Consider the following 25,693-nt stretch of genomic DNA (forward strand, 5'->3'; position numbering starts at 1 on the left):
TGATCGTTCAATTTCATTGATCAGCCCTCCCCTATCTCGAATTACGTCCCTTCCCACACCCAGATTAGATTAGATTAGATGAGATCCGATCGTAAGGAAACGAGGATCAAAGCTGGACGACCGAGCTGGACGATTTTCGCACGGTTCAACGGGCGGAAATCCCCGGTACACACCCGTATTTACACGTGTGAGCACGATGAATCGTGCGAAATCGGCGAAATACGCGAGTAGCCGAGTGAAACGGAGTCGTTGACGCACGAATCGAATCAACGTTTCAGAGAGAGACAGGCATAAACCTACTCCGCCGCCGAAACCGGCCGCGCTGGTTGCCGGCCAATACGTTTATCGGGACATGGCTTTGACACCGGAAATGTACAATCAACTGAGAGGCTTGCAGAAAAAGGCCAAGGATCTGAGGCAAGAAGTTAGGAACCTGAGGCGCATGTCTCAGGCTCAGGCGCACACCATACGGGAGACCATTTTGGATACGTTCATCACCATCAGGTATAACATGCCAGCAATCACGTGGAAGAGTGTTTTTGATACAATGAGATTCTCTCCACGAGAAGATATTAAATTGATGCTAAAATATTATTTTAAGTAATATTCTATTTATTTTAAGGTATAATTTTGAAAATATTTTGAATTATTTTATTTATTTTAAATATTATTGCTGAAAATATATTTATGTCTCTCTTTATAATATTGTACATAGTGAAAATATAATGGTATAACCGATTGAATATTTTTTCTATGTGCAAAACTATTATTTACAATTTCTTTCTAATTTCTTTCAATACCTCGAAACTTTTAAACAAGATTAAAGTATTTTTCTTGCCAAAATTTTATTTTAAGTCAAATAGAAAATCAGAGATTTAAACAGTAATTGAAATATTTACCTCGTCAAATATACTTTAAATTTTCGATTCACAATAGAATGATCGCTTGTTAGTTACACATCACAGCCAAATTGTGTACTGTATTTGTTGTACATGTGTATTTTAAATTTTCATCTATACTGGCAAAAACAAAGCAATTGCTGATTAATCGTGTGTTGTAATCAAATTATTGTTGAATAGCGCAGCGTGAAAATCAACCTATAAAATTGTTTGTAATTATCTATTCTAACTTACGTTGGTTGTTGTAGAACAATGTTGCTGTCGTGCGGCGACGCAGCCTGGGACGCGGAGAAGATTCGACTAAGCCGCGAGGAGGACCTCTACAGGCAAGAGATGTTGAGGCTGGTAAAAGATCTAACGTAAGTGTTTCATTGTTTCTCGTTTCCATTAGATATATACTCAACGTATATTAACCACCTATCCTTCTGTGGTTTCAGCGAGCTGGAAAATACGGTGGAGGAACTACGTGGCAATGTCATAAATAGAAAGACGAGAGTGAACATGTCGGATGTGGAGAATATGGCCTTGATAATGAGCAAATCTAGGTAAGAGAAAGAAGAAGAGAAAACTATTATTCTATAGAAAAATACAATCTCAAATTATTGGTTATATACACTCTCTTTTTTCAGCAAAACGGTAGCGGATCTAAAGGTGCGATTCCCAAGTTTACAAGAGGGTATGAAAGGTTTGTTGAGCTCGGAAATGGAGATGGTTGTGCGGGCGGAAAAGTTCCTCAAGGAAGAACCAGAACGATTGGAGTCGGCGTTGAAACGTTGCAAAAAGCTCACAAGTACCCTCGTGACGCTCAAACGGTACGTAAGATTCTCCTCTTCGTTACCAGATTCGATGGAGAACGAATTTACCGTGGTAAGATTTAAAAATGTTCGAACTCGTGTTTGTTAAAAGTAAAATATTCATTCATGTGTTCCGTAGTTTGGCGTCGGTGCAAGAGCAGCGATTACCAAACGCAGCGGCGAGCATAGACGCCGAAGAGACGCCACCAATAACGCCAACCTCTGCTCAACATTCCAAGGTAATGCTTCATTTGCCCCGCTCGCTCGCTCGCTCGCTGACTTTTATTTCTTTTTCTTTTTCAGTTTCTATCTATCTGTCTATCTATCTCTCTATCTAATCTCTCTATCTATGTATCTATTTATCTATCTTTCTATCTATCTATCTATCTATCTTTCTATCTTCCTATATCTCTAACTATTGAGTCTTTTCTCTCATTCTCTCTGTCTCTCTTTCTCTCATCTATTTATTAATCTATTTATTTATTTAGTCCATATCCCTGATACTCAAGGCCCAACCTGGATCCTCGTTCAACTTTATTCTCGGCTGTTTCCGTTCCAATGGTACTGCCCGATGCATGACAAGTTTCTCCTGAAACCTACCACGATCCTCATCCAGTTTGTCGCGCTTTGAAAACCTTCTGCCCCCTTCCGAGAAGGAATAAAAAGAAAGAGAAGCCTTTGATTTAATCTTGACGAAAGTATCGTTGATGTACAAGAGGCACGGAGCATAAATGCAGTTACGTATTTCTTATCTTTTTACGCGATTGTGTGGAAAAATCTTTGCAAAATCGATGTACGTATACCATTCTTCGTCACACGCTTGTTTAAAGAAAGAGAAACGATTGACAAAGCATCTTCGAAAAATGTACATCGCGTGATACATCGTATTCGGAAAACAAAAGTGTGGTTCCAACCCTTTGGAAAGCTAGTCGTCTCGTTTCATTAAGTAGACGCGTCAGAAACACCAGTCCACGCTTTGTAGATCTATCTTGGCCTAATCGAGTAAAACGATGTGGTATTTTGCAGTGACGTACGTTAAATCCGACTACCGCTTACCCCCCGTATCCTATTATGCTAAACAGCGCATGCAACGAGTGACATAGAATTTTGTCTATATATTTTATATATATATCTGTATACATAACTATATGTATATACATATCGTATTTCTTTGTATTGGTACACATACTCTCGTCTATTCTTGTATGCGTACTGTATACATACATACATACGTGTGTCCATTCGTGATATCTCTCACGGATTCGAACGGCAATTGCGTGCAACGAATTACACTTGCTTGATTCACCTTGATCCGTGGGTAAAACGAAAAATTTCGAAAATGTCTCGAAAATGATTTTATTTTCCGACGACAATAATGCCTTTCTCTATTTTTGACTTCAAGTTCAAGACCATGTTATTACGTTCTTCTCTGTGTTTTTCTCTTCCTCCACTCTCTTGGATCTCTCGATCCTCGAAAGCGTTTCTGCTACACGAAATCTAATGTAAACCTTTCCTCGATAACCAAACGAGCGTTATGTCTCGAATTTCAAGAACGAAGCACGAAGTTGCACGAAAATAGTCTCATACGATCCCCACTAGTGGCTCTCGAGCCTTACGTGCCTTAGAGATAAAAGAATTGGGGCAATAACGCCGGATACGCGCGTCTCTTTGACCCATCCTTAACGAGAATCGGTGTCGCGCGAATCTTCCTCCAAACTTTTTTGTCTTTATGTGACATAGACCCTTCCACCCTAATCAACCCCCACAACCAATATTTTCAGTGTTTGCTGTGTCCCGATAGTATAGATATTTTTTATAAATTTAGCAGCGTATGATGTGACAAAACGGGTTTCGGTCGTCGAGCAAAGAGAGAGAGTCACACCTGCCCGCGTGTGCTCTCCCACTTTACACCCTTTCTCAACCCTTTTGTATCTGCATTCGGATGATCGCGAGTGCCGGCGACCGTGTTTTGTCAGATCATTCTCAGTGTTAGTTGTGAATTAAGGAAAACGAAAAAAAAAAAAAAAAAAAAAAAAATCTGCGTCGCGACGGAATTAAAAAGAGCGTTTATTCCCATATATGATAATTATACATTATGTAAATATATAATTTTATATTGTAATTTTTTTTTTTTTTATATATATATTTATATAATTATCTCGTTCGAAAGAGACGAATCTGAAGTGACGGGCTGGACGCGAGACAACGGCAACGAGAGCTCGTTTCCGTTGTTGGTTATGCTCGGTCATCCTTTCGTCCGTCTGTCTGTCTCTTTTTCTCTCTTTCCGTCAAATACGAGCGAAGCGAGAGGTTCGATCGGCACTAACGATGATGATGATGATGATGATGATTTTGACGCCACTCCTTGACGATTAACAAGTGATTAACAAGCGACGCGGGTTATATACAGAAGCTGTCTCACACAGCGATTATTAGACTTTTAAAAAAAAAAATATATATATATATATATTTCTCTCTATATATATATAATATTTCTCTCTGTCTCTATTTTCCTTTTTTTAATAAGAACTATAAAACGCAGGTTACAGGCTACAGATAGTGAAAATGATATTAATTTTTTAGTATGGCTGGAAGTGGAGTACTAACTTCAAGGAGGCCATACAGACCAGTCATGAGTAATTTTTTACTGATTCATATTTATAAATTATTAATTATTATTATTATTATTATTATTATTATTATTAATATTTCTACTTTATTATTATTATTATTATTATTATTATTATTATTACCGTTATTATTCTGTACTATTTTATATACTATATATACCTATATATATATATAAATATTCACATACCCAACGCATACATAACAACACTCGTTCATTCACACTGACATTATCCACGACAAACCAAACACCATCCATGTACACACGTGTTTATATATATATATTATATATATATTCCTTTTTTGTCGGTATGATGTCTGCCGCACAAATCGTCATTATATACTGTTCATATTACATATAATTGTTTACCCTTCACGACGCTCGAAGCATTTTGCCAAATTCGTCCCGTTATTTTCTCTTTTTCTTTTTTTTTTTTTTTTTTTTCTCTCTCTCCCTTCGTACACGCGTCAAAAGAACGTTTTAGGCGGTAGCGAGAGAGAAAGCAAAACTTTTGCCCACTGGAAGTTTGGCTGAATTCTTCGTCGTTTCTCCATATTACACGCGTGATACTTTGTTGTTCGAAGAATTCAATTTTTTTTTCGCGGTCAGAAGGAATGGGGATAAACGCGCGCGGGAATGAGTTTCTCTCTCTTTCTCTCTCTCTCTCTTTCACTCTCTCTTTTTCACTCTCTCACTCTCTCACTCACTCTTCGCATCTCGAGGACAAAAATATATATCCGCAAGAAGTTGTTTGTCTGACCCGCGCCGGCTTATACCACTGAATCCGTCTCACCGCGCCGGTCGTTGCGTTGTTTGCATCTTACCGACACCAACCTTTTAGAGCTTTGTTAACGTTCTCCCGCTACATATCCCAGTGCTTTTTCAGATCCGACACGTATCGGCAAAGAACACACTCAATACGCACGAAACGTTTTATCACGGGATTTATTATATTATATAAAAAGAAAAAGAAAAATAATTCTCCTCGGCTGTTGCTACGCGCTACGCGCCTTACGAGCTCTCACTTGGCCTTCTCGCAAAACCTTCTTGTTATAATCACTATTGTATTATTGTATTTACAGTTTTATTTACTCTCTAGATGCATACTTTTTTTTTTTACAACGTTTTGTATATATATATATTTATATATGCAATATATATATATATATAATATATATATATATTCGGATCATCGTTCGAAATCCCGCATAACGTGTATACCATTTCGCCATCGAAAGATAATGATGAAAATACCATTTAGATTGCCATTTCGCCTCATCAGACACGCTCCAATCCATTTCTTATAGTAAGGTGTAACAACCCTGACCCTAGTCTCTGTTCTCGACACACAAGGTTTACATTGGATTTCCCGAGATTATGTTCGCAACGATCAACAACCATAATTGACGATGATCATCACGATGGCGGATGAGATTAGCGCGTGATATCGTCGTCGAATGCGCAATTGCTAGCTCCTCATTCGATCCTTGATGCCCTCTCTTCATCATCTGCATTTTTCGCTTCCTATATAATAAATACATCCATCTACGGGGAGAGAAAAGAAAGAATTTCTCATTGAGCTCGAATTGAGATTTACGATCATGGTTTTCCTCGGCACACGTCTTATAATATGATTTCACGATCGAAATCTTCGAATGACTCGACGATGGAATTTTTTTTTTTTTATTTCATTCGTCGATTCATTCGTCATCAAAAATCAATCTGTATCGATTCGCAATTGAATTCGAGCGTTCACCAAAAAAAAAAAAAAAAGTTTCCGTTGCTTGTTCGAATTATGATTTTGCAGACGTTTTTTGGGACATTCGCTGTGCTTGGTCACGCACAATTCGATCATCGTCATCACGCCATTATCATCCTTCGCCCATAATTTTTTTTTTTTTTTGGTCATTCGACGTTCGCGCCTCATCTAGTCACGTTGCTTTCGATTCTTGAAATTAATTCGCCAACTCGTCGACAGCACCTCCATGTTTCACCGTCCAAACTTTCGTTCACCTTGTCTCATGTCTTTGTCAAACGTATCGATTCGACGTCGCCACTTCGTTCACACATGCTTTGTACACACGTTCCTTTTCTCTTTTTCTTCCTTCTTCCTTCGTCTCTCTTTCTCTTTCTCTCTGTCTTTCTCTATCTATCTATCTCTTCTTTTTCTCTCTGTCTGATTTACACGCGCGCGCGTACATGTGATGAGTGTACGCGTGCCTCTCTCTCTCTCTCTCTCTCTCTCTCTCTCTCTGTCTCTTTCAAATCCGTAAATATGTACTGCCTTACTATAAGGATTGGACCAAGTTATGACTGTGTATCTTTGATCGGCCAAATTATTTTTCGTACATTATTTTATACCGTGTACATACCTGTGTTTCTTTTTTCGACCAGATCACTCGTCTTCGTCTATACTTTGAAGCATGTTCCTCCGTGTATACGTAAAGGAATGCGCGCGCGTCTCATATGCGCAGCATGCAATATGCACGTAATCTGCGTGAACGTATACTGAACCACCATTCTTAAGTATTTGGCCACTTGCTGAAAATTGGATTAAAAATATGTATGTTATGTCTTGGTATAACGCGTATAATAAATGTAATAAATTGTAAATATTGTAGAAATGTTAAAATGTATAGATTTTCGCTAACCAATAGATGGATTAACAATTCGAGATATAGCAACAATTTTAAATTTTTTAATCTTCTTTCATGTGATTCTTAGATAATTCTATTACAGTCTTTATGATTTTTCGCTACATTTATTTCGATTTTATCCCAAAACTTTTCGATTGAATTTACATCCAGTGATTTGTGGCGTCCATAATAATTTTAAATTTATTAATCTCTCGTAATAACTTTAAATAATTTTGTTACACACTTACTACATTATATTGAAGATCGTTATCTTATTTCTTCAACTATATATTGCGTATAACTATATAGTATGTATTGCTTCGATTATATTGTATATATTTTTCCAATGTAACGAATGTGGCCAAATACCGACGGACGGTAGTGTATATATGCTGTATCGCGTAATGGAATCGCCCAATCGATTTTCGTTTGCTCTGCACGTTTGACTTAGCGTGTAGCCATGCATGCTCGTTTGAGCTTCGTTTTTTGCCAAACAAAAAAGATATAAATGTCGGGGCATGCGTTTCGGATATCGACGGCACAAATCAAAATCGAACATTTTTTCATCCATTTTCCCTTCCGCTTAAAATTGCGGATTTTTTCTTTTTCTTTTTTTCCTCTGTAATAAAAGTAGCATACGATTTCGTCGATGCCCGAACACACTCCTCGAATCGCACGGCTTTCTTTTTTGTACACGGACTGACAAAGAGAACACGGATGATAAATGCGGGACGAATGCGAAACAGAGCCGCATGGTGGCGTCCATGGCGGTGTCTGTTCGCGAAAGTAACGACATCTCGCGACTAGCCAGCCGATCGAATGGCCCAATCTGATTTTGGATTTTTGATTTTTGGTTTCTCTGTTTTTTTTTTTAAGTTGACTAATACTGGACAACAATCGATGCCAAATGTAAAAGAGCCCCAAACGAGTACTGACTTGTAACACGCACAACGCACGCACAAAACGTATAACCCCAGACCGCAGGTAACTATCTAACGGAATTAATACGTATATTTTACCATTGATTTATATTCTATCTTTGCGCTCACGACTCATCGACTCGCATCGTTCGATCGATCTCGCGCCTTCCGATTTCTCGGTCATCCTACTTTTTCGCCTGTTTTTCACGTTTTTTTTCTCACTATCACGCTCTAGCCCTCGATCGCTCACCATTGTCTCACCAGCACCTTGCATGCATAACATATTCGCGCACATTTCACTATTACTGGCATGACGTAGCGATAAGCGAATGGTCGATCCACGATCTGTTGTCGCACGATCACGGTGCGTCTATCAAATTTTTCCACTTAAAATAAACATTATTATTATGTATGTTTTTAATACAACTTTCAATTCAATCTCTTGATGACGCACCATTTTCTGCGATGCATCTCTCGTCGTCGTCGAAAGTTGATTTGGGAAACACACTCGTTACCCAATTTTCTATCTCTATCTCCATCTTTTTTTTTTTTTTCTTACGACAACTTTCGACGATCAATCGAGATTCCTCCGCGCCTTGCAAGACGCTGCGCCGAACTAGTCCAAAGTTAGCCGAGCTTGTTCGGCGCCGCGTCGAAGGAAACACTTGCACCGTCGCGTTCTTAGAGAGGAAGAAGATGGGCTTTGATAACCGGTATCATCCACGTGTCGAACGCAGGCAGTTGCCCCTGTGCCAGCGGAACGCACTGTCGTGGGGTCAGCGAGCGTCATCGGGGGAGGGCCCCACACTCACGAACCACCCACCACCCATCAGCAGCGTCCGGAGAACGCACTCGACGCTCTGTTAGACGAGCTGCAGACGTTCTCGAGGCCAAGCTCGCAACTCGGCCACACTCAAGGATCCTCGACCATGCTATCGGAACTGGGCAGGTCGGGCAGCAGAGGAGACGCGACTGGGGCAACGGGTGTTGGAACGACTGGCCGACCGCCATGTATCTCCGATATAGGAAGGAAAGGAAGCGTAGACTCGACGAGTGGAATTTTGCCAAGCGGCGGGACACTGGTGCCTGTTGGAGGGCCACAGACCACAGGTGGAACGCTACGTAGATTGCACTCTTATCCGTCTAGCTCGGACACAGACACGTCACCTCCTATAGCGAGACTGCAGGTGTCGCTGCAGGAACAACCGAGTTTGCCTACATTGCCGCAAGGGTTCATCCCGGGACAGAAGCCACCGGTGCCCGAGCGAAACGCAGAATTGCTTCAATTGGCCAGCGCAAGAAGGGTCCCACCCCCACCACCGCCGCGTACTAGTTCTAGATCTCCATTGGCTAGCCCGACCAGTCCTCAGCTGCCACCTAGAAATCATTCTTGCAACTTACAGAGCGCGAATGCAACGCTGCGGAGGCCACCGGCACGCGGTACTCTACCCGTCAAAGAAGGAAAACCTCCGATGGCCCTGCCAACGGAGCAACCAGGTACTGGATTGGGTTCCACGCTGAGTTCCACAATCGGCTCTTCACTGGAAACAACGTCGAGCCCGGTGCTTCACAATAATTCAACCAGTTCTCAATCATCAGCCGTGCTATCCACCAGTAACTCGAGTTCCTGTGAGAGCGTAAACTCGCAAGAGGGTCTACAGAGCAAAAAAGGCAGACAGGAGCAACTAGAGCAACGGCATCAGGAACTGCTGCGTAAACAGAAAGCTCTGCAAGAACAGTACGCGAGACTCCAACAACTGCAGAGGAACACCGCTGGCCTGACCACCGTCCCGCCTGCGCCGCCAGATCTCTTGAAAAAGACGGGCTCGGAGAGCAATCTGTTGGCCAAAATGGGCCTAGGACTGAGCACCGCCAGCTCGGGCTCTTTAACAAGTCTGACCGTGAAACCCTCTATTCCTCAGGAGGTTTCTGTGGATAGTCTGCGAACGCGACAGGAAGAGCCAAATGAATATCAACCGGTGTCGACCACGAATTCGACGTCCAACATAGAAAGTGGCAGCACTACAATGGCCAGCACAAGCGAATCGAGCGACAGTCAGCAGATCACTAGCGTAATTTCTGTGGGAACCGCGATCGTTTCCACTGCGGCGTCAACGTCTGGTAACAATAACGCGAGTACGACTACCACAACTACTACTAGTAAGATCTACGAGACAGATATTCTGTGACCGAGAAGCCGATCGTTGCTCGAATCGAGCGTTAAAGTGGCTGCTGAAGTCGTGCTCGCGAGTTAACCGCGTTATTCCTCGAACCGTGGTCAGAATTTGGCGTGAATAGAAAGAGAAATAAACGATAAAACTCGAGGTGAAATAAATACGAATTAGGTTTTGGTAAAGCACGAAAGACGAAAGATATTTCGTTCGAAGGTTAGTTTGCGACGAATCGCGAAAGACGCGCGATCTTGTCAGCTGGAAAGTAGAGTACAGCGTAGAGAACTTAGCGAGTCACGCGTAATTTATAATATCGATTATCATAATTAATAAACGATATATAGTATTAATAATCGTAAACGAAAAGCGCAATCTCTCTCTCGGAACGCATAATCCGGACGCATAATAATAAGCGAGGCTGAGAGTGGTCTTCTCGTCACCTTTACTTGCGATCATTAAGAATAGAAAAAAAAAATTCGATGGTTCGAAGATCGAGTTCCTGGCCGCAAGATAATAGAGAATATCGTCGAGCGTATTAACCTTAATTGGGGCGACGATTGTGCCAAAACGGAGAGCGAAAGCCACTGATCATAAAATATCAAACGACACGATTTGTCATCGACGCTCTCTTTCCTCGCGTTTTCTTCTCGAGTTCCATTAAGCTTCATTAACTTTCCCACGAGCAGACAAACCCGACAGTCGCTATAATCGGGGGATTGTCGAATTATCATGCATACTTATGAATATATCTTAACTATATCTAAAAAAAAAAAAAAAAAAAAAAAAACGATAAATTTATATACAAAAAATGCAGAAGTAAGAAAGAAGTTTCTATATAAATGAATATTTAAACGAAATATAGTTAGATAAATAGAAGAACAGCAGATAAAAAGAGCGTATTACGCAAAAACGCTGTAATGTAAACTCAAGAGCGTTTATTCCTGTTTGAGATCGGTTATGAAGTTGCACAAAGTGTTAACGAACGCGCTAACGAATGAGCTACACGCGTATCTCTCTCCATATATTTACTTGTAAGTCACGGTGTGTGAAACATTCTTCATGTGTTTCTAAGTAGCTTTGATCGGAAGAAGATATAACCTCGATTGAAAACACGAAGAATGGAGAGCGATCGTTTCTCGTGTCGGTCAACGCATATTAATTAGCGTTAATCTTCGAAAGATCGATTTTTTCGACGGACAATGGCAAGATTGAAAGGAACATTGCTCAATATTTACCGATCGAAAAATGCATCGAGTGTTTGCGACGCGCACACGGCGTTTTCATACCGCTTCGCAATTCGTTCCAAGATGCGTGCAATACTTTTTTCTTTCGAGAAATTCAACGAAATCTCGTGAAATCAAAGTGTGAATTATTATTTAATATAGTACGCGTTTTCTCGAATCGATCGTTTACTGATCGCTTTGCGAACTTATTGCCAACTTATCGCTTCGCCGATCGATCGATCGACCAATCGAATCTTAACATTTCTAATTGGCACGTTTTTGGAACGATTCTACGGTCAACGTCGCGCCACTCGCGCCAAATGTTCATTCCTAATTCAATTAGCTGATTAAATTGATTCGCTTGAATCGCGTCAATTCGTTGATAGAGCATGTCGCAATTGTCACGCGCAACTCTCAAGTTTCTGTCAGCCTTTGAAAGACGTCTTGATTTCTTTGTAAAGATATTGGCGTTAAACGGAACGCGTTAAACGGGGAAAAAAGATAAAGGGAAAAATACAGTAAGATTAAGTAATAAAATTAATAGCGGAAAATATCCGCCGCTTTGTTATCGTAAAAAGGACGAGAATTAAGAAATAAGTATCCGTGCTTCCCAGTGCTTGACAGAAATCAGAGGTACATATTTATATAATCGATATGCGCATACTTTGCTTCAAAAGGCCTAATAGCCGATAGGTTCGATTCCTTGCTTCTTCTCTTCCGTTCCTTTTTCATTCAAGTCCATTATTGCTTGCCGCAATTTATCTTTCATTTTCATTCTCAATAGTTAATTAGGAAGTTTCATCTACTACGCCGATCGTAATCGTGTTCTTATTTATTTTCTACATACACCATGAAATACATCTATATGGAAGTAATAATTATTAATATACATATAACGATAAGAATAATATGAGTAAGATATGGATAATAACGATCGATCACAGTATTCAGTTGCGAGTGTTTATCAAAGCATTAAACGATCAAGACGGTACACAATCCCAACGAACAAGCACTTCTCGTTCGAATCTTTAAATCGAACTTGTATATTGTTCCATTCACAATAGTAGGTACTTACACGCAATATCCAATCGCATAATTTGCATTTGTACAAAGCTGCTTTCTCTTAACGCGTACTACTTTGTTTCATATTGATTCAAACCTTTTCTTTCTCCACTCTTCCTCTTTTGTTCGTCGATTTATTTTCTGATGAAAGTATGCGTTTTACGTAATTTTACGTGACCAAATCACATCTCATTATTCATATCTTTCATGATTCATGATCCATAATCCACCAGGCAATAATTCCTCCCTCGATAGGTGTGAAATTGGCCACACACCTTTCGACCGCGAGACGTAAAGCGGGACCCGAATCGATTCAGTTATTTCCAAAACATTAGCCAATAATCGATATATAATGTTTTCCGACGATCTTGTACGCCAAATCGAATTGACTTGTTACATTTGTAAATGTTTGTAAGTAACTATCACGTAATAAAATAATCGATTAATAATCATCGAAAGCATATTATCATTGTATGACGATTTTATTTATTCGCAATAGAAAAAATTTGTACAAAATAAAAAGCAACAGAGGTTGATCTAGTGGTGAACTTGAATGATTGTTCACGTTTTCGGTTTTTGATTTCCATTTTCATTGTTAATCAGCCCATGCGCTTTCTTTATGCCTATATCTATTTCCTGTTTTTCCTTTTGCAATTTTTCGTATTTTTTTATAGCACCTGTTAATTCGTATCGATCCAACGAATCTAATTCCGCATATCTTTTGATTAACTCTACATCATCCTCTATTGGTTCTATTGATTCTGCAGATTTAGTTTCGGGATAAACTAAATGATAAAGTCGTATCAAAGCACTTGCTTCTTCTATATTTCCGCTTTCTATTGTATCCATTAATAAGATGTGTATATCATTGTTCCAAACAAGATAAAACGCTAATGGACCAAAATGCCTTGTAGATCGCAAGGCATCGAATTTTTTCAATTTATTTACATAAGAATATACTTCTTTCGTGATTCTGTGGTATTCTGGATCATCTGGTTCAAATTGTAAGCAAGCTCGATCTAGGATAAATTCAAATTCTTCCCTATCCAATAGATCCTACAAATATAATATATAATTGGAAATAATGTTTTTTCAAAATAGCGTTTTTAGATATTGAATAATAAGTAAAATATTCTTACATTCAGATATGGATTGTTGAACATCTTTGGTGTATGTATTTCTCTACCTTTTATAGGGAAATAAATTTGGTTCATTCTGTGTCTCTCATTGATATTTGCATGCCTCAATGTACCATTTGTATCTCGAACAACGATTAATCTTTTCCTGTTATTGCTTCCAAAAGATATATCGGTAAATATGAAATTGCTTGTTTCATATCCTTGCAAAGCAGAATCTTTGGATAGTATTTCACATTTATCCGATCTCATTTTTACTACAGGTGGCATCTGTATTCGATTTTTTGCTTTTATTATTATTTCTGATCTCGCTTTTTCTAATTCCTTGTCAGTCATAAATTTAAATTGCGGAATTTCCAAAGGTTTTCCATCTTTACGTGTTGAGAAAATTTTCTCATAGTTTATACGTGTTAGAGTAAATAATAATTCTTGTATATGTTGATCGAAAAATAAAGGTGCGGGATCCCTGTCATCCGCTGTAATTATTTAAATTATTTAAATCGTAGGAAAAAAATTATATTTCAAATAGAATTAAAAACATAACCTATTTATTTAAATATTTTAATAATACAAATAAAAAAATAAAATTCTACTTACTTGTTGGCGAAACTGTTGAGCACAAACGACGATTCCAAATTGATCGTTTATAAAAATATCTTAAAACGACGTTTATTCGACTACATATCATTTTGATCATTTGACTTAACCTCACATCATCATACTAACTTAACCTCAATTTTAATAGATACTCACTTCGTTATTACGAACTAGTAACGAAATATATTTAAGTTGGCAATTGCGTCAACATAAGAATAAAAATGATTTGGTTGCCAGCATTAGCTACATGTATTTACTAACGTAACGTTTGCGAAAGAAAGTTCAAAACGTATTAATCAAAGTTTAATTTTCATCAAATTTATTGTTTACGCATCATTACGTATTGTTGATATAGTTAAATAATATTCAATGAAAACCCTATCTGTTTCTTTTCGCGCCATATTATAGAAGAATTGTGCTTAATTTTAAATTTTCTATTTCACGATAAAGTTTAAAAAAAAAAATAAAAAATGGAATATACATTGGAAGATGCTTTTGAAAGTTTGAAAGATACTTTAACAGAACGACAAAAAGAAATGGAAAATTTGTGTGATATGATTATGAATAATAAACCAATTGCTTTGGATAAGACTTGCACTTCAGAAGATGTGAGAAAAAAGCAACATAAATTATGTAAAAGTTTATTGAACAAGGTTCTTCAAGAAATACCAAAAGATTATCCGATTCCTCATACATCTGATTTGCATATTGAAATTTTAACAGAACTTGAAAACGAAGTGTTAAATGCTCAACAACTTCTTGACAAAATGAAGATGCAACTTTCGAATATTAATGAAGATATATCTTAGTTCGTAAAATAAACAAGTACGATTTTATTATGATTTTAAGTTCATTTGAACTCATAAAATTTTACATTTTTTATTTCAGTTTAGAAAAGAAGAAAATGGGTTCGGAAAAAATGCGAGAAGCCTTCTTGAGTGCAGAACAATTGACAGATACTACAACTTATAATAAAGAACATGTGATAACTAAACGCATGTTTAAAAATGTAAAAAAGGATTTGGTATGATAAAAAACAAAATTTAATGTTTTAAGATTAAGTACTTTTAAGATTAATTTATTATAATTATGTAAATGTTTAGCATATGCTAGTAGAAATGTTGTTCCCAGAAAATCAACATTTCAAAGATTGTTTAGGGGTAAGCATAAATTATTTAAAGATATAAAAAAATTTCTATTATTTAATTTGGATAAAATTTTTCAGAATTTAACATCAGCATATACAAAAGGAGGAGATGAAATGTATATATCTATTACACCAGAAACTCTAGTGTTTATGAACTTCCTGCTTGAGGCTGGTATAATTATGTATCACAGAAATGACAAAACTAAAGTGAGACTAATGGATATGTTATAGATATAATTAAAATATTTAGAATTTAAATGTATTTGTGAAATATATTTTTGAAAGATTGATCCTAAATATTCTAAAACACTTAAGATATGACAAAAATACCAGTTAAGATTTTATTAATATTATTTATAAATAATTAAAATTCAAGACATGAAGTGAGACAGACAATCTCATTATTTTTCTTTATCTTTGCTTTGCTTTATTTATGTATTATAACTTAATAAATAATAAATAAAATAAAAAAATAAAGAATAATAAATAAACTTAATAAATAAACTTCAATATTTTTATATATTAACTTTTATCTTTGTTTTGATTTCTAAAATCAATTTTTAAAAATTTTTCTCATGAATATTAACACTGAATACATCAGTTTTATATTGCTTTTAAATAAAGTTTTAATTGTTAAAGCTAAATTTTGAAGATTAGAAAAGAAATGTATATGTAATAATAAATAGCTTGATAATAATAATGGTATATAACTATAAAAAAATTTGAATTCAAAATCTAAATTTAATATTTTATATTTCAATTTAAATGCAAAATTTTTTTAATTCAAACATTTTTACCACATAAATGGAGCTCTTTCTCTTAATACCCTAACACCTGTACGTTCCCATTCTTGTCGACCAATCCATAATTCTTGAGCAGATTCTAAACAACTTAAAATTGCTGCTCCTTTCCATGCTGTCATACCAGGATCCATTTCTTTTGGTTGTGTTATGATATCCAATTGTTCTACATGTAGTATAAAAAAAAAAAGTTTAATAATTTTCTTGTATTTAAATTTATATACAAAAATACGTACCGGCCCTGTACATATAGGGAATTTGAAGAGAAATCCGATTATGTAGCCACATACCTATACCTTGGAATTTCATACCTGAACCAACAACAAGTACGCAACTATACATTTTCCTTTTTAGATCTTCTGTAGCTATGGAAAATGTAAGAATTAAAATTCATGAATTTTTTTGTTTTTATTGAATTGATTAGATATACATACGACAGCGATCGATACTTTGAAGAACAGCATGATCCAAACCTAACAATTGTTGAGGACCTACTACAAAATCACGCGGGGCATCTAAATCGCGATTTGATAAGGTAATCGGTGCCGAGTCTACTGCATCCACAACTACTTCTTCTTCCCCTGCTACAGTCGGTGCTGTTGCTTCTTCTTGCATTTCAGATGTTTGTTCAAGATTTTCTTTCATGCCTCTTCTCTAAACAATAACGGAATTAATATTTTTGTTAGAAAAATAAATATACCCATTTTCTTATGTAACTCTACATACACTTGTTTCTCGTAAATAATTTTCGTCATGTGGATCTTCTGGATCTCCCATTGATCTCTTTTGTATATGTACGCTATGTGTTCCAGTAACTTTAAATAATTCAGGTTGAAATAAACTCAAAGGTGCAACTAAACATTCGTCCCCAACTTGAAGAGTATATTTCTCAGTTTGTTGTTTTGGTTTACGAACTATAAACGTCTTTTCCTGAGATCCGCATACATTTAAATCAACGTGACAAAAGTCTTTTTTTAATTGATTCAAAAGTAATGCATCCAGTTTGTTAGATGGATCGCATGTCTTATAGGGGAAAGCACATTTTTGTAAGAGCCAAAAAAATGTTTGGGTAATATCTCCTCCGCCATAATCCATTCGAACTCTAGTATTTCTGTGAGAAATTCCATCTTCTACGCAAGAAACCGATGTTTTTTGATCTCCAACATCGACTACGCACGCGTATCCTAATCCTGCACCAAACGTAGCTGCTACATGATCCTTTAGAACACAGTGATATATTAATGATATTGGTAATAAAAAAATCCTTTAAAAATATTAATACAAACTTGTAATAAAAAACATGCTCCAAATCCAATATCACAAAGCATCAAAGTTGTTAATTCTTTTAAGTATTGTCTGTTATAGATATCAGGAATTATAAGAACAGCTCGATAATGTTTCAAATCTCTTAAAGGAATGTCCATTTTTTCTGTGAGAACATATTCCCAAATTGTTTTTAAATTGGCCATAACAGATCTTAAACTACCACCAGGACCTGAATGAATATTAAGTTCTCCTCTCCTATATAGGAAATGGATATTAAAATTATCATCTGGATTTAATGATAATACATCATCTCCAATTACAACATCTTTATCAGTTTTTATCCATTCAACACTACATGGAGATGATATTTCTGGATTTGATCTACGATTAAAAGCAGCTATTTGTTGGGGTGGTGTAGCATATCTTCTTCTTCCATCAGATTGGAGACAGGATTGCAATGTATGAGATACTTGCAAACGAGATTCTTCCATTGCTTGTGTCAGTTCTTTTGTCTACTAAAAGCAATTAAAAATGGAATATCTTTATAAAATATTATTTGTAAACAAACTTACTCGTGGTATAGCTGATGGTAATAAACTGTCCTTATATTCTAATCCCCCTGGCAAACGTTTTCTGGCAACAGCATTTAATATTGTACAAGGATTTAAATCTGATGCTCTTCCCATTCTAAGATACATGGATCCAGGATGAATTATAATAATTGTTTGAGCTTGAATTTGCTAAAAAATATTTAAAATAATGATACAATATATATATTTAAAATAATCTAATTATAGTATTATTACCTCCGCGCACGACTCTTGAAAGACAGGCATGATTGTTTATATACTATAAATTTAATAGGTTATGTATATTTTATCATTTAAATAATTGATTTCTGAATGAATATGAAATATGATTTTAATTTATTAATCCATATTTATTTAAATGTTCAACAATTTATTTTGAACATATTTATTTTATTTATTTTATACTAATATTTATACAAAAATACAACCGGTTTAGAAGTTAATGCCTAGCATTGTGAGAACATCAATTTCAAAAAAAGAATACTATTTCTCTAAGTCTAGAATATTAAAATTTTACATTGAATAATAAAAAATAATAAAAAACTTGAAATAATAAAAAACTGTCATATTTTATAGTTTCGTAACAAAGTTTTTCTCTAAATTATATATACATTTATAAAAATATAAAGAAGAAGTCTAGATTTTAAAATATTATTATTATATGTTGAATAACTAATTATTTTATATTTTGAATTGTGTAAAAGATATAAGAAAAATATGAAGATCTAATAAAAAAAAAAGATCAATAGAAAATGTATTATTTTTAAAAAATTATTAACAATATCTATAATTCTTAAAAATTTAATAATCTATCATTTCTTAAGTTTATGAAATAAATATTATTTAGAATATTTAAAAATAATATTTAGAAGATTAAAAAATTAGGAAAAATACATTTTATATAAAAATTTATTAACATATCTAAAGTTTTATATCTCTCTAAGGATCATATGAATATTAATGATTTAATATATTTATTTTTATTTAATTTTAGTAATAATTAAAAATTACAATATAACTCTTTCATTTGTACATTTAATATATTATGATGAAATTGAATGTTTTATATTGTTTGAAAACGGACTTTAAGTTTAAGTTTTGTACCTTTTTATCATACTTAAAGATTGTACATTATATGATTTTCTAAAACGATGTATAACATGTGCTTGTAACTTGTCAGCACGTGTGAAATTTATACACTGATATATTCTTAGAATTTTGTAATGGAAGAACGTGAAAGAGCTTAAAAGACATTTGTTTTATATTTATTATAAATTAAAATAAATTTTCAATTATACCAAAATGAGTACAATATTAGAAAAGATTGCCTCAATCGAGGCCGAGGTAACCTTTAATTTATCTTTTATTTCTTTATATTAATTTAAATTTGTTATTATATGCTATATAATATAATTTCATTTTATAGATGGCTCGAACTCAAAAAAATAAAGCTACATCTGGCCACTTAGGTCTATTAAAAGCAAAATTAGCTAAATTAAGAAGAGAACTTATTACTCCTAAGGGTGGTGGAGGTGGGGGGGAGCAAGGTTTTGAAGTGGCTAAAACGGGTGATGCTAGAATAGGTTTTGTTGGTGTGTATTAAGGTATAATCAAATATATATATGTATATTTCTATCAGAACAATGTTTTATTTTATTTATTTTGAAATCACAGGTTTTCCTTCTGTGGGCAAATCTACTTTATTGAGTACTCTTGCTGGTGTTTATTCTGAAGTTGCAGCATATGAATTTACAACTCTTACTACTGTTCCTGGTTGTATAAAATATAAGGGTGCAAAAATACAGGTTTTTAAATTTATTCTATTAAATATAAATCCAATCAAATGTTATATCATATGAATTATTGGATGCATTTTCTAGTTGCTAGATCTACCTGGTATCATTGAAGGTGCAAAAGATGGTAAAGGACGCGGAAGACAAGTTATTGCAGTTGCAAGAACTTGTAGTTTAATATTTATTGTTTTGGATGTGTTAAAACCACTTGGGCATAAAAGATTAATTGAACATGAATTAGAAGGTTTTGGATTACGCTTAAATAAACAACCACCGAATATTACTTTTCGTAAAAAAGATAAAGGTGGCATTAATTTTCAAACTACGGTAATAAATGGCAAGATAAGCGACATAGAAAATTACAAATGATCAGATTTGTTTTTTTTATATTTTATATAAAAAAAACGACAGAATCGTGTGTAGTTTTTTAAAATGATTATCGCATAGTAATGAATACTAAAATTAATTGTATTATTTATCAGTGTGCACAATCAGAACTTGACTTAGAAACAGTGAAAAGTATTCTATCAGAATATAGAATTCATAATGCAGATATTATTTTGCGCTACGATGCTACATCTGATGATTTAATCGATGTTATTGAAGGAAATCGTGTTTATGTACCATGTATTTATTTACTCAACAAAATAGGTAATTTGTTATTAGAAATTAAAAAATATTTTGGATTATTGATTACAATTTACCTATTTGATTGTAGATCAAATTAGTATTGAAGAATTGGACATCATTTATAAAATACCGCATTGCGTACCGATTTCTGCTCATCATAAATGGAACTTTGATGATTTGCTTGAAAAAATGTGGGAATATTTACAACTGGTTAGAATGTATGTTTCCAGAATTTAGACTTTATTTCATCATTTTTTAAAATAAATCGATTTATTTATTTGATTCTTTTTTAGTTATACCAAACCAAAGGGTCAATTACCAGATTATAATTCCCCAGTAGTATTAAACAGAGAAAGACGAACAGTTGAAGATTTTTGTAATAAATTACATCGATCTATCGCAAAAGAGTTCAAATAGTAACTATATCTCTTTTAATTGTATCTGCAATTGTTTTTTATTATCATATTCAATATTTATATTGTTTTTAGTGCTCTTGTATGGGGATCGTCCGTTAAACATCAGCCACAGAAGGTTGGAAAAGATCACATATTATGTGATGAAGATGTCGTGCAAATTGTAAAGAAAGTATAATCTTATTTAAGATTTCGTATATAATTATTATTTAGAAAATTAAACTGAAATTTTCATAATCTCTTGTAATTAAAGATATTGCAGTTTTTAAATTTTTTTTTGTTGCTTCGTATAAAATAATACATTTTCATTGTATTGTAATATAAGATACGTTAAAACTAAAAAAAAAAGATATCCTAGAAGTAGTTGAAGATTTATTTTTTATCGAATAATTGTGTAAATTATTAATATTAATAGGTAATCATAAATCATTTTAAATCATTTTATTTATTTTATATAAAATATCTGTTATACAACAAATAACATATACAACTGAATAAGCAACAAATCGTTTATAAACTTTTTAAAATATAGTCCCTTCGTTGTTGGTCCAATAACTTTTCCAAGTGCTCGCATTTTAATTTTGTGTCGTTAAGTTCTTTAATCAGATTTTTTATCGTTAAAACTTTTTGTGTCACTATCAATTTAATTCTAAAATCATAATCGATGTGATTTATGTTATTATTTATTATTTATATATATACATAATAATATATATATAAATCAAACCTGCTGTGTAACTGAGCCATCGAGGCGTCTCTGTTTGCATTGATACGAGTTATTTCCTGATAAAGTGAGGCAATTTTTTCCTCCAATTCTCTTTTTTCTCCTTCAATTTCTTTTCTCACAATTTTCTTTGCGTTATTTCGTTCTATATTTAATCGTTTAATCACCTAAAGATATGTACCATGTCTTATTCGAAAAATATATGATACACTCATTTATGAATTTATGAAGGATTCTCATTAAAAATTTACGAAAAGTCCTACCTCATTTGCAGTATTCAACTCAGTTACACATTCTTGCAATTTGTTCTCCGCTTCTTGCAATTGAGTTTGTGTTTTTTCAAGCTTATCCTTCGTTTGAGTTAACTTACCTTTATGAAGCTGTTCATTATCTATTGCATTTTGCAAGTCCATTTCATATTTCTCTGTTAGAGATCTGAAAAACAATAAATATATACGTGATTGAAGCATCGTTACAGAATCAATCTCGATAGTTATGTACCTAAGTTTGCAATCAAAATTTCGTTGAAGAGTCAATCTATCATCTCGAGAATCTTTTTCTAAGCGTTCTATGGCAAGCTCAATTTGCCGATCTCTCTCCTTATTGCACTCTTCTTTTATCTTATTCTCAATTTGTTCGATTCTTAAATTTTGTTGCCTCTTATACTCGGTTAAACAAGTGTGCCATTCAGCTTTCAATGACTCTTGAAGTGCCTTTTTCTCATTCGAATGCTGTTGCTTCAGAGCATCTATTTCTTGCTAAAATATCAAGTTTTTCATAAGCTGTTGTTTCTCAAGCTTTCAGTTCTATCTCTACCTTATATTGCATATGTATCTTCTGCAAATTAGCTTCCATTTCAGTGTCTCTTTTCGTCTGTTCCTTGGCAAACTTATCTCTATCGTATTGCAATTCTTCCACAAGTTTCGCTTGTTGGGTTTTAAATTGATTTTCTTGTTCCTCCAGTTTCTCCTGGTACCTGAACAAATGAGGAGGAACGATTTCAGCTTGTTGCGCAGTTGTTTCAATCAAATTTCTCTAAAAAATTAATTCTACACCTGGTCCACAAAATATTCTTCTCGTTGGTCAACATTCTCTCGTGACTGGCCGTCAACTCAAGACGCAGTTGCTCCAATTGTTGATTAGATCGACGTATAATACGCAATTCGGTGTCTTGCAATTCCTTCATGTGTAAATTTCTCAACTTCTGAATCTCCTCCGCGTGTTGTTCCATCATATTACGTAGTTCAGGCTCCAAACCCTTTACCGTCATTTCCTTCAAATCATTACGAATCGTAAGTGGTTGAAAATATATCGACAACTCTAAATGAAATCTCACGAATGATCCAAAACCTTGATCTTTGTCGTCCTGGCCTCTATCCACCGCTCTCTTTTTATCTTCTCAGCAGCAGCCAAGTGATCCTTCGCCCTTTGTAACTCCACCACGTGCCTATCGGCCGCAGCTTTTAAATCTCTTTGCATTTTTATCTCTATCTCTTTCACCTTTTGCACCAATGAATTGCATTTCTCCGTCAGATCGGTTTTCTCCTGGATCAACTGTTCAATGAACTTCTGATGTCTCTTCACTATCCCCTTGTATTTCTCCTCTTGTTGCTGCAACTTGGAGTTACTGCTCTTTTTCTGACTTTCCAATTTCTCACACGCCAATTTTCTTTCGGTCTTCAATTGTTCCTTCAAGAGGGATATAGTGGCCTCTTTTTCTTCAAGTTGCAACTGGGCTGTGATTAAATCTTCTTTGAATGCATGAGTGTTATTGATCTCGATATTAGTTGGCCCGATGCTAAGAAAAAAAAAAAAAATAGAAAAAATTTTCGTAATTACCTTCTATGCGTGATTTTTTTTTTTTTTTTCGTATGGAAACCTCTTACTCATCGAAATTGATGCAGGGCAAAGATTGCGAGTTGCCAAACACGTCTTCAAACATAGCGGCATCTATCTCTGGGATGTTGATGTTTGTCTCGTCCAATGTACCTGACGTGTATGCATAACTAGTTGTAAAAATTACAAAAGAACGAGGAAGATTGAAATTTTAATAACGATTAAATTATTATCACAGCGTTTTCCAACCTTTTCTGAGATACGATCCCCAGTTATAATAGTGTGGAAATAATTTGCATTCCCATATTCATTTACATAATTATATAAAAATTCATTTTTAATAGACTTCAATAAATATAATATCTTATTTCTGAGAATGAATGATAAATGAAATTCAAAAAGAAATATATAAGCTTATTTCAGTAAATATAAAATATTTAATATATGTCATCATGATAAATGTTTAACATTTTTTTTAACGCGCGATGAACTATTTATTGTATTACCATATAGCTATATCAAAATAAATAAATTTTGAGCATTTTTATTATATAATTTAATTAAATAATTGCGAAGAAAAATAATTTTGATAACAAAAATCACTTGGCAAGACCCTTGGGGGTCGCGACCCACAGGTTGAGAACCCATATATTGTAATATAAACTACCATCTTCGAGCTTTGTCAAAAAGGTCATTATATCGTCGTAAGTAGTACCACTCGTTTCATGTTTTCCATGAGATACGTCTTTTTCTGGTTTTAACTAAAATTAGAAATATTTGAATCAATCCAATCGAACAAAATGTTCACCGTAACTTTGTTTCTCGAACCTGTAATTGATCTATTTCTGGAATCTTTGCGTTAATGTCTTTTTCGAGATCACTAATTATATTACAAATTTGTTCGAATGAGCACATAGTCGATTCGACAATATTTTCATTACAATCAATTTTCTTTGTATTTTCCATAATAATGGAATCATGATCGATCTCTTTTTCCTTGCTATGATTCGTAATTTCTTTTTGTTTCAACTCTTTTGTTGCAAAAGATTTATTTACAGGTGGTTTTCCGCAAATTTTTGGATGATTGATGTTAATCATGATCGATCGATCGAAGATTTATACTGTTTACGTCGAATAGACTCGTATCTCGAACTGAATGTTCAATGGTTCTTCATCCCTTATTTATAGGTGAATTTATGGTTGTCAAGGTAATGTCAAGGTAACACGATGGTAAAACATTTGAGTACACCTGTTTTTAATAGAGTAAGTAATTGAAATTAAGTAAAATGAATACACAATTTAAAGAGCGCGTAAGATTTAAACACAAAACAGGTAAAGAGTAGAATTAACATTTTACGTTAGTATTTATGCAACACAAACAATAACATATCGATGATTTAAGTTTTTTTAATCAAAAGGTTAGGTAAAGAAGACGATAAAGTTAATCAAAAATTGGAGCCGTTTCTTGAGTGTATAAACTTTACAGATAAAATATAAACAAGAAAAACAAATAATACGAGAAGAATAAATAAGTTACAAATTGAGAAATCAATGCCATCTTTAGAGTGCTATAGATACTTAAATATAAAGGAGAGTAAATAATTAAAAAAAAGGATACAATAAGAATTGACATTCATCGCCACGCCAAAGATATTTTTTTTAAAGCTAGAGTAGAATAAGAATTGAAAATTAACGTCATCTTTTAGTTATTTTTAAAAATACATTTTTTGCTTTTCAACAGATGGCACTAATCTATAATTCTTATTCTATTTATTCTATTTTTGAAAAGATATCATTGGCTCTCAAGAGATGGCACTGACTATCAATTTTTATCCTATATTCCCTTTTTTATTATTTTTTTTTTTTTTGTCTATATTTGTTCCATAAAATACACTCAGGAGAAGACTCCGATATCTAATTAACTTTATTGTCTTCTTTTATCTTCTATAATCTATTGATTATAAATTTTAATAGAAACTATTCAATTTTTATATATTGTGTATTTATATCTCATAGATATTTGTATGTAAATTTTTATATGTCATTTTTTCTACGATTATATTCTTCTAGAAATTAAAAATTTAGACAACAATTTTTATTCCATCATTGAAAATTTGACACAAATTTTGTATTAAGAAAATATAATTAGACAAGAGGTGGCACGTGAAATTTTTCTAAGAATTCTGGAGCAGAAATTGTTGCTGAATTTTGTATTAAAAAAATATAATTGGATAGAAGGTAGCACGTAAAATTTTTCTAATATTTTCAAGAATAAAAATTTTTATAAAATTTTACATACTTATCTGTGAAATGCTATTTGCATACTTTATCTATAGCAATTGTTATTTTTCGAATTTAGAATTATTTTTTCAATAATTTTTTTATTTCTAATGTATTCAATATAGATTGGATAATTTAATCAAGAAT

General features: G+C 34.1%; 6 protein-coding genes across 34 annotated transcripts in view; 3 read left to right on the forward strand and 3 right to left on the reverse strand.

Moving 5' to 3' along the window:
- The window catches only part of LOC100869303 (uncharacterized), a 95,656-nt gene extending 82,870 nt beyond the window's left edge, over positions 1-12,786 (forward strand). For 19 of the 27 annotated variants that reach the window (XM_086906049.1, XM_086906048.1, XM_086906054.1 and 16 more), the window contains 6 exons: positions 279-504; positions 1,148-1,258; positions 1,337-1,444; positions 1,529-1,711; positions 1,833-1,932; positions 8,616-12,786. In XM_086906049.1, coding sequence (XP_086762175.1) covers positions 279-504; positions 1,148-1,258; positions 1,337-1,444; positions 1,529-1,711; positions 1,833-1,932; positions 8,616-10,067 — 2,180 coding nt within the window. In that variant the 3' untranslated portion in view covers positions 10,068-12,786. Of the gene's footprint in view, positions 1-278; positions 505-1,147; positions 1,259-1,336; positions 1,445-1,528; positions 1,712-1,832; positions 1,933-2,181; positions 2,430-4,276; positions 4,330-7,834; positions 7,943-8,615 lie in introns of those variants that run through there. The other 8 variants (XM_086906071.1, XM_086906072.1, XM_086906073.1 and 5 more) reach the window with 4 other exon arrangements.
- Positions 12,090-14,217, reverse strand: mRpS22 (mitochondrial ribosomal protein S22). Its single transcript, XM_003694169.4, has 3 exons — positions 14,068-14,217; positions 13,474-13,946; positions 12,090-13,390 (listed from the first exon to the last, which is right to left on the reverse strand). The coding sequence occupies exons 1-3, from the start codon at positions 14,165-14,167 to the stop codon at positions 12,896-12,898; spliced, it is 1,068 nt and encodes a 355-aa protein (XP_003694217.3). The 5' UTR covers positions 14,168-14,217; the 3' UTR covers positions 12,090-12,895.
- LOC100869070 (uncharacterized) lies at positions 14,130-15,718 on the forward strand. The gene is made up of 4 exons (XM_012487196.3): positions 14,130-14,875; positions 14,956-15,091; positions 15,171-15,227; positions 15,293-15,718. Exons 1-4 carry the CDS (start codon positions 14,538-14,540, stop codon positions 15,443-15,445), a joined length of 684 nt encoding a protein of 227 aa, XP_012342650.1. The 5' UTR covers positions 14,130-14,537; the 3' UTR covers positions 15,446-15,718.
- Positions 15,719-15,950: 232 nt separating this feature from the next.
- On the reverse strand, positions 15,951-18,596 carry Arp8 (Actin-related protein 8). 2 transcript variants are annotated; one of them, XM_086906077.1, is made up of 7 exons: positions 18,087-18,596; positions 17,853-18,020; positions 17,301-17,792; positions 16,741-17,232; positions 16,449-16,668; positions 16,251-16,373; positions 15,951-16,180 (listed from the first exon to the last, which is right to left on the reverse strand). In XM_086906077.1, exons 1-7 carry the CDS (start codon positions 18,114-18,116, stop codon positions 16,008-16,010), a joined length of 1,698 nt encoding a protein of 565 aa, XP_086762203.1. In that variant the 5' UTR covers positions 18,117-18,596; the 3' UTR covers positions 15,951-16,007. The 2 variants fall into 2 exon arrangements, with proteins under 2 accessions (XP_086762203.1, XP_003694081.1); XM_003694033.4 differs by having other exon boundaries at positions 16,251-16,379.
- A 1-nt stretch (position 18,597) lies between these two features.
- On the forward strand, positions 18,598-21,212 carry 128up (GTP-binding protein 128up). The gene is made up of 8 exons (XM_003694036.4): positions 18,598-19,214; positions 19,297-19,462; positions 19,545-19,675; positions 19,751-19,990; positions 20,146-20,314; positions 20,382-20,511; positions 20,587-20,709; positions 20,782-21,212. Exons 1-8 carry the CDS (start codon positions 19,173-19,175, stop codon positions 20,882-20,884), a joined length of 1,104 nt encoding a protein of 367 aa, XP_003694084.1. The 5' UTR covers positions 18,598-19,172; the 3' UTR covers positions 20,885-21,212.
- On the reverse strand, positions 21,133-24,669 carry dila (centrosomal protein dilatory). Of its 2 annotated transcripts, none has more exons than XM_012487325.3 (10): positions 24,095-24,669; positions 23,934-24,027; positions 23,317-23,419; positions 22,781-23,228; positions 22,486-22,703; positions 22,247-22,406; positions 21,932-22,188; positions 21,694-21,865; positions 21,434-21,597; positions 21,133-21,355 (listed from the first exon to the last, which is right to left on the reverse strand). In XM_012487325.3, the coding sequence occupies exons 1-10, from the start codon at positions 24,362-24,364 to the stop codon at positions 21,217-21,219; spliced, it is 2,025 nt and encodes a 674-aa protein (XP_012342779.2). In that variant the 5' UTR covers positions 24,365-24,669; the 3' UTR covers positions 21,133-21,216. The 2 variants fall into 2 exon arrangements, with proteins under 2 accessions (XP_012342779.2, XP_086762202.1); XM_086906076.1 differs by having other exon boundaries at positions 23,870-24,027; positions 24,095-24,150.
- Between the last annotated feature and the right edge of the window lie 1,024 nt (positions 24,670-25,693).

Source organism: Apis florea, unplaced genomic scaffold (assembly GCF_048593485.1).
Source record: "Apis florea isolate Af1SG1 unplaced genomic scaffold, ASM4859348v1 contig_2492_pilon, whole genome shotgun sequence".
Lineage (NCBI taxonomy): Eukaryota > Metazoa > Arthropoda > Insecta > Hymenoptera > Apidae > Apis > Apis florea.

Coding starts and splice junctions, on each gene's coding strand:
- mRpS22 (XM_003694169.4), bottom strand. CDS start 14,167: ATGATCAAAATGATATGTAGTCGAATAAACGTCGTTTTAAGATATTTT. Junction 13,947..14,067: donor CTCAACAGTTTCGCCAACAA/GTAAGTAGAATT, acceptor AAATAATTACAG/CGGATGACAGGGATCCCGCA. Junction 13,391..13,473: donor TCAACAATCCATATCTGAAT/GTAAGAATATTT, acceptor TTATATTTGTAG/GATCTATTGGATAGGGAAGA.
- LOC100869070 (XM_012487196.3), top strand. CDS start 14,538: ATGGAATATACATTGGAAGATGCTTTTGAAAGTTTGAAAGATACTTTA. Junction 14,876..14,955: donor ATTAATGAAGATATATCTTA/GTTCGTAAAATA, acceptor TTTTTATTTCAG/TTTAGAAAAGAAGAAAATGG. Junction 15,092..15,170: donor AAAATGTAAAAAAGGATTTG/GTATGATAAAAA, acceptor GTAAATGTTTAG/CATATGCTAGTAGAAATGTT.
- Arp8 (XM_003694033.4), bottom strand. CDS start 18,116: ATGCCTGTCTTTCAAGAGTCGTGCGCGGAG. Junction 17,233..17,300: donor GAGCATGTTTTTTATTACAA/GTTTGTATTAAT, acceptor TGTGTTCTAAAG/GATCATGTAGCAGCTACGTT. Junction 16,181..16,250: donor TCCCTATATGTACAGGGCCG/GTACGTATTTTT, acceptor TACTACATGTAG/AACAATTGGATATCATAACA.
- 128up (XM_003694036.4), top strand. CDS start 19,173: ATGAGTACAATATTAGAAAAGATTGCCTCAATCGAGGCCGAG. Junction 20,512..20,586: donor TATTTACAACTGGTTAGAAT/GTATGTTTCCAG, acceptor ATTCTTTTTTAG/TTATACCAAACCAAAGGGTC. Junction 20,710..20,781: donor ATCGCAAAAGAGTTCAAATA/GTAACTATATCT, acceptor TATTGTTTTTAG/TGCTCTTGTATGGGGATCGT.
- dila (XM_012487325.3), bottom strand. CDS start 24,364: ATGATTAACATCAATCATCCAAAAATTTGCGGAAAACCACCTGTAAAT. Junction 23,229..23,316: donor CCCTGCATCAATTTCGATGA/GTAAGAGGTTTC, acceptor TTTTTTTCTTAG/CATCGGGCCAACTAATATCG. Junction 22,407..22,485: donor AAGAATATTTTGTGGACCAG/GTGTAGAATTAA, acceptor TCATTTGTTCAG/GTACCAGGAGAAACTGGAGG.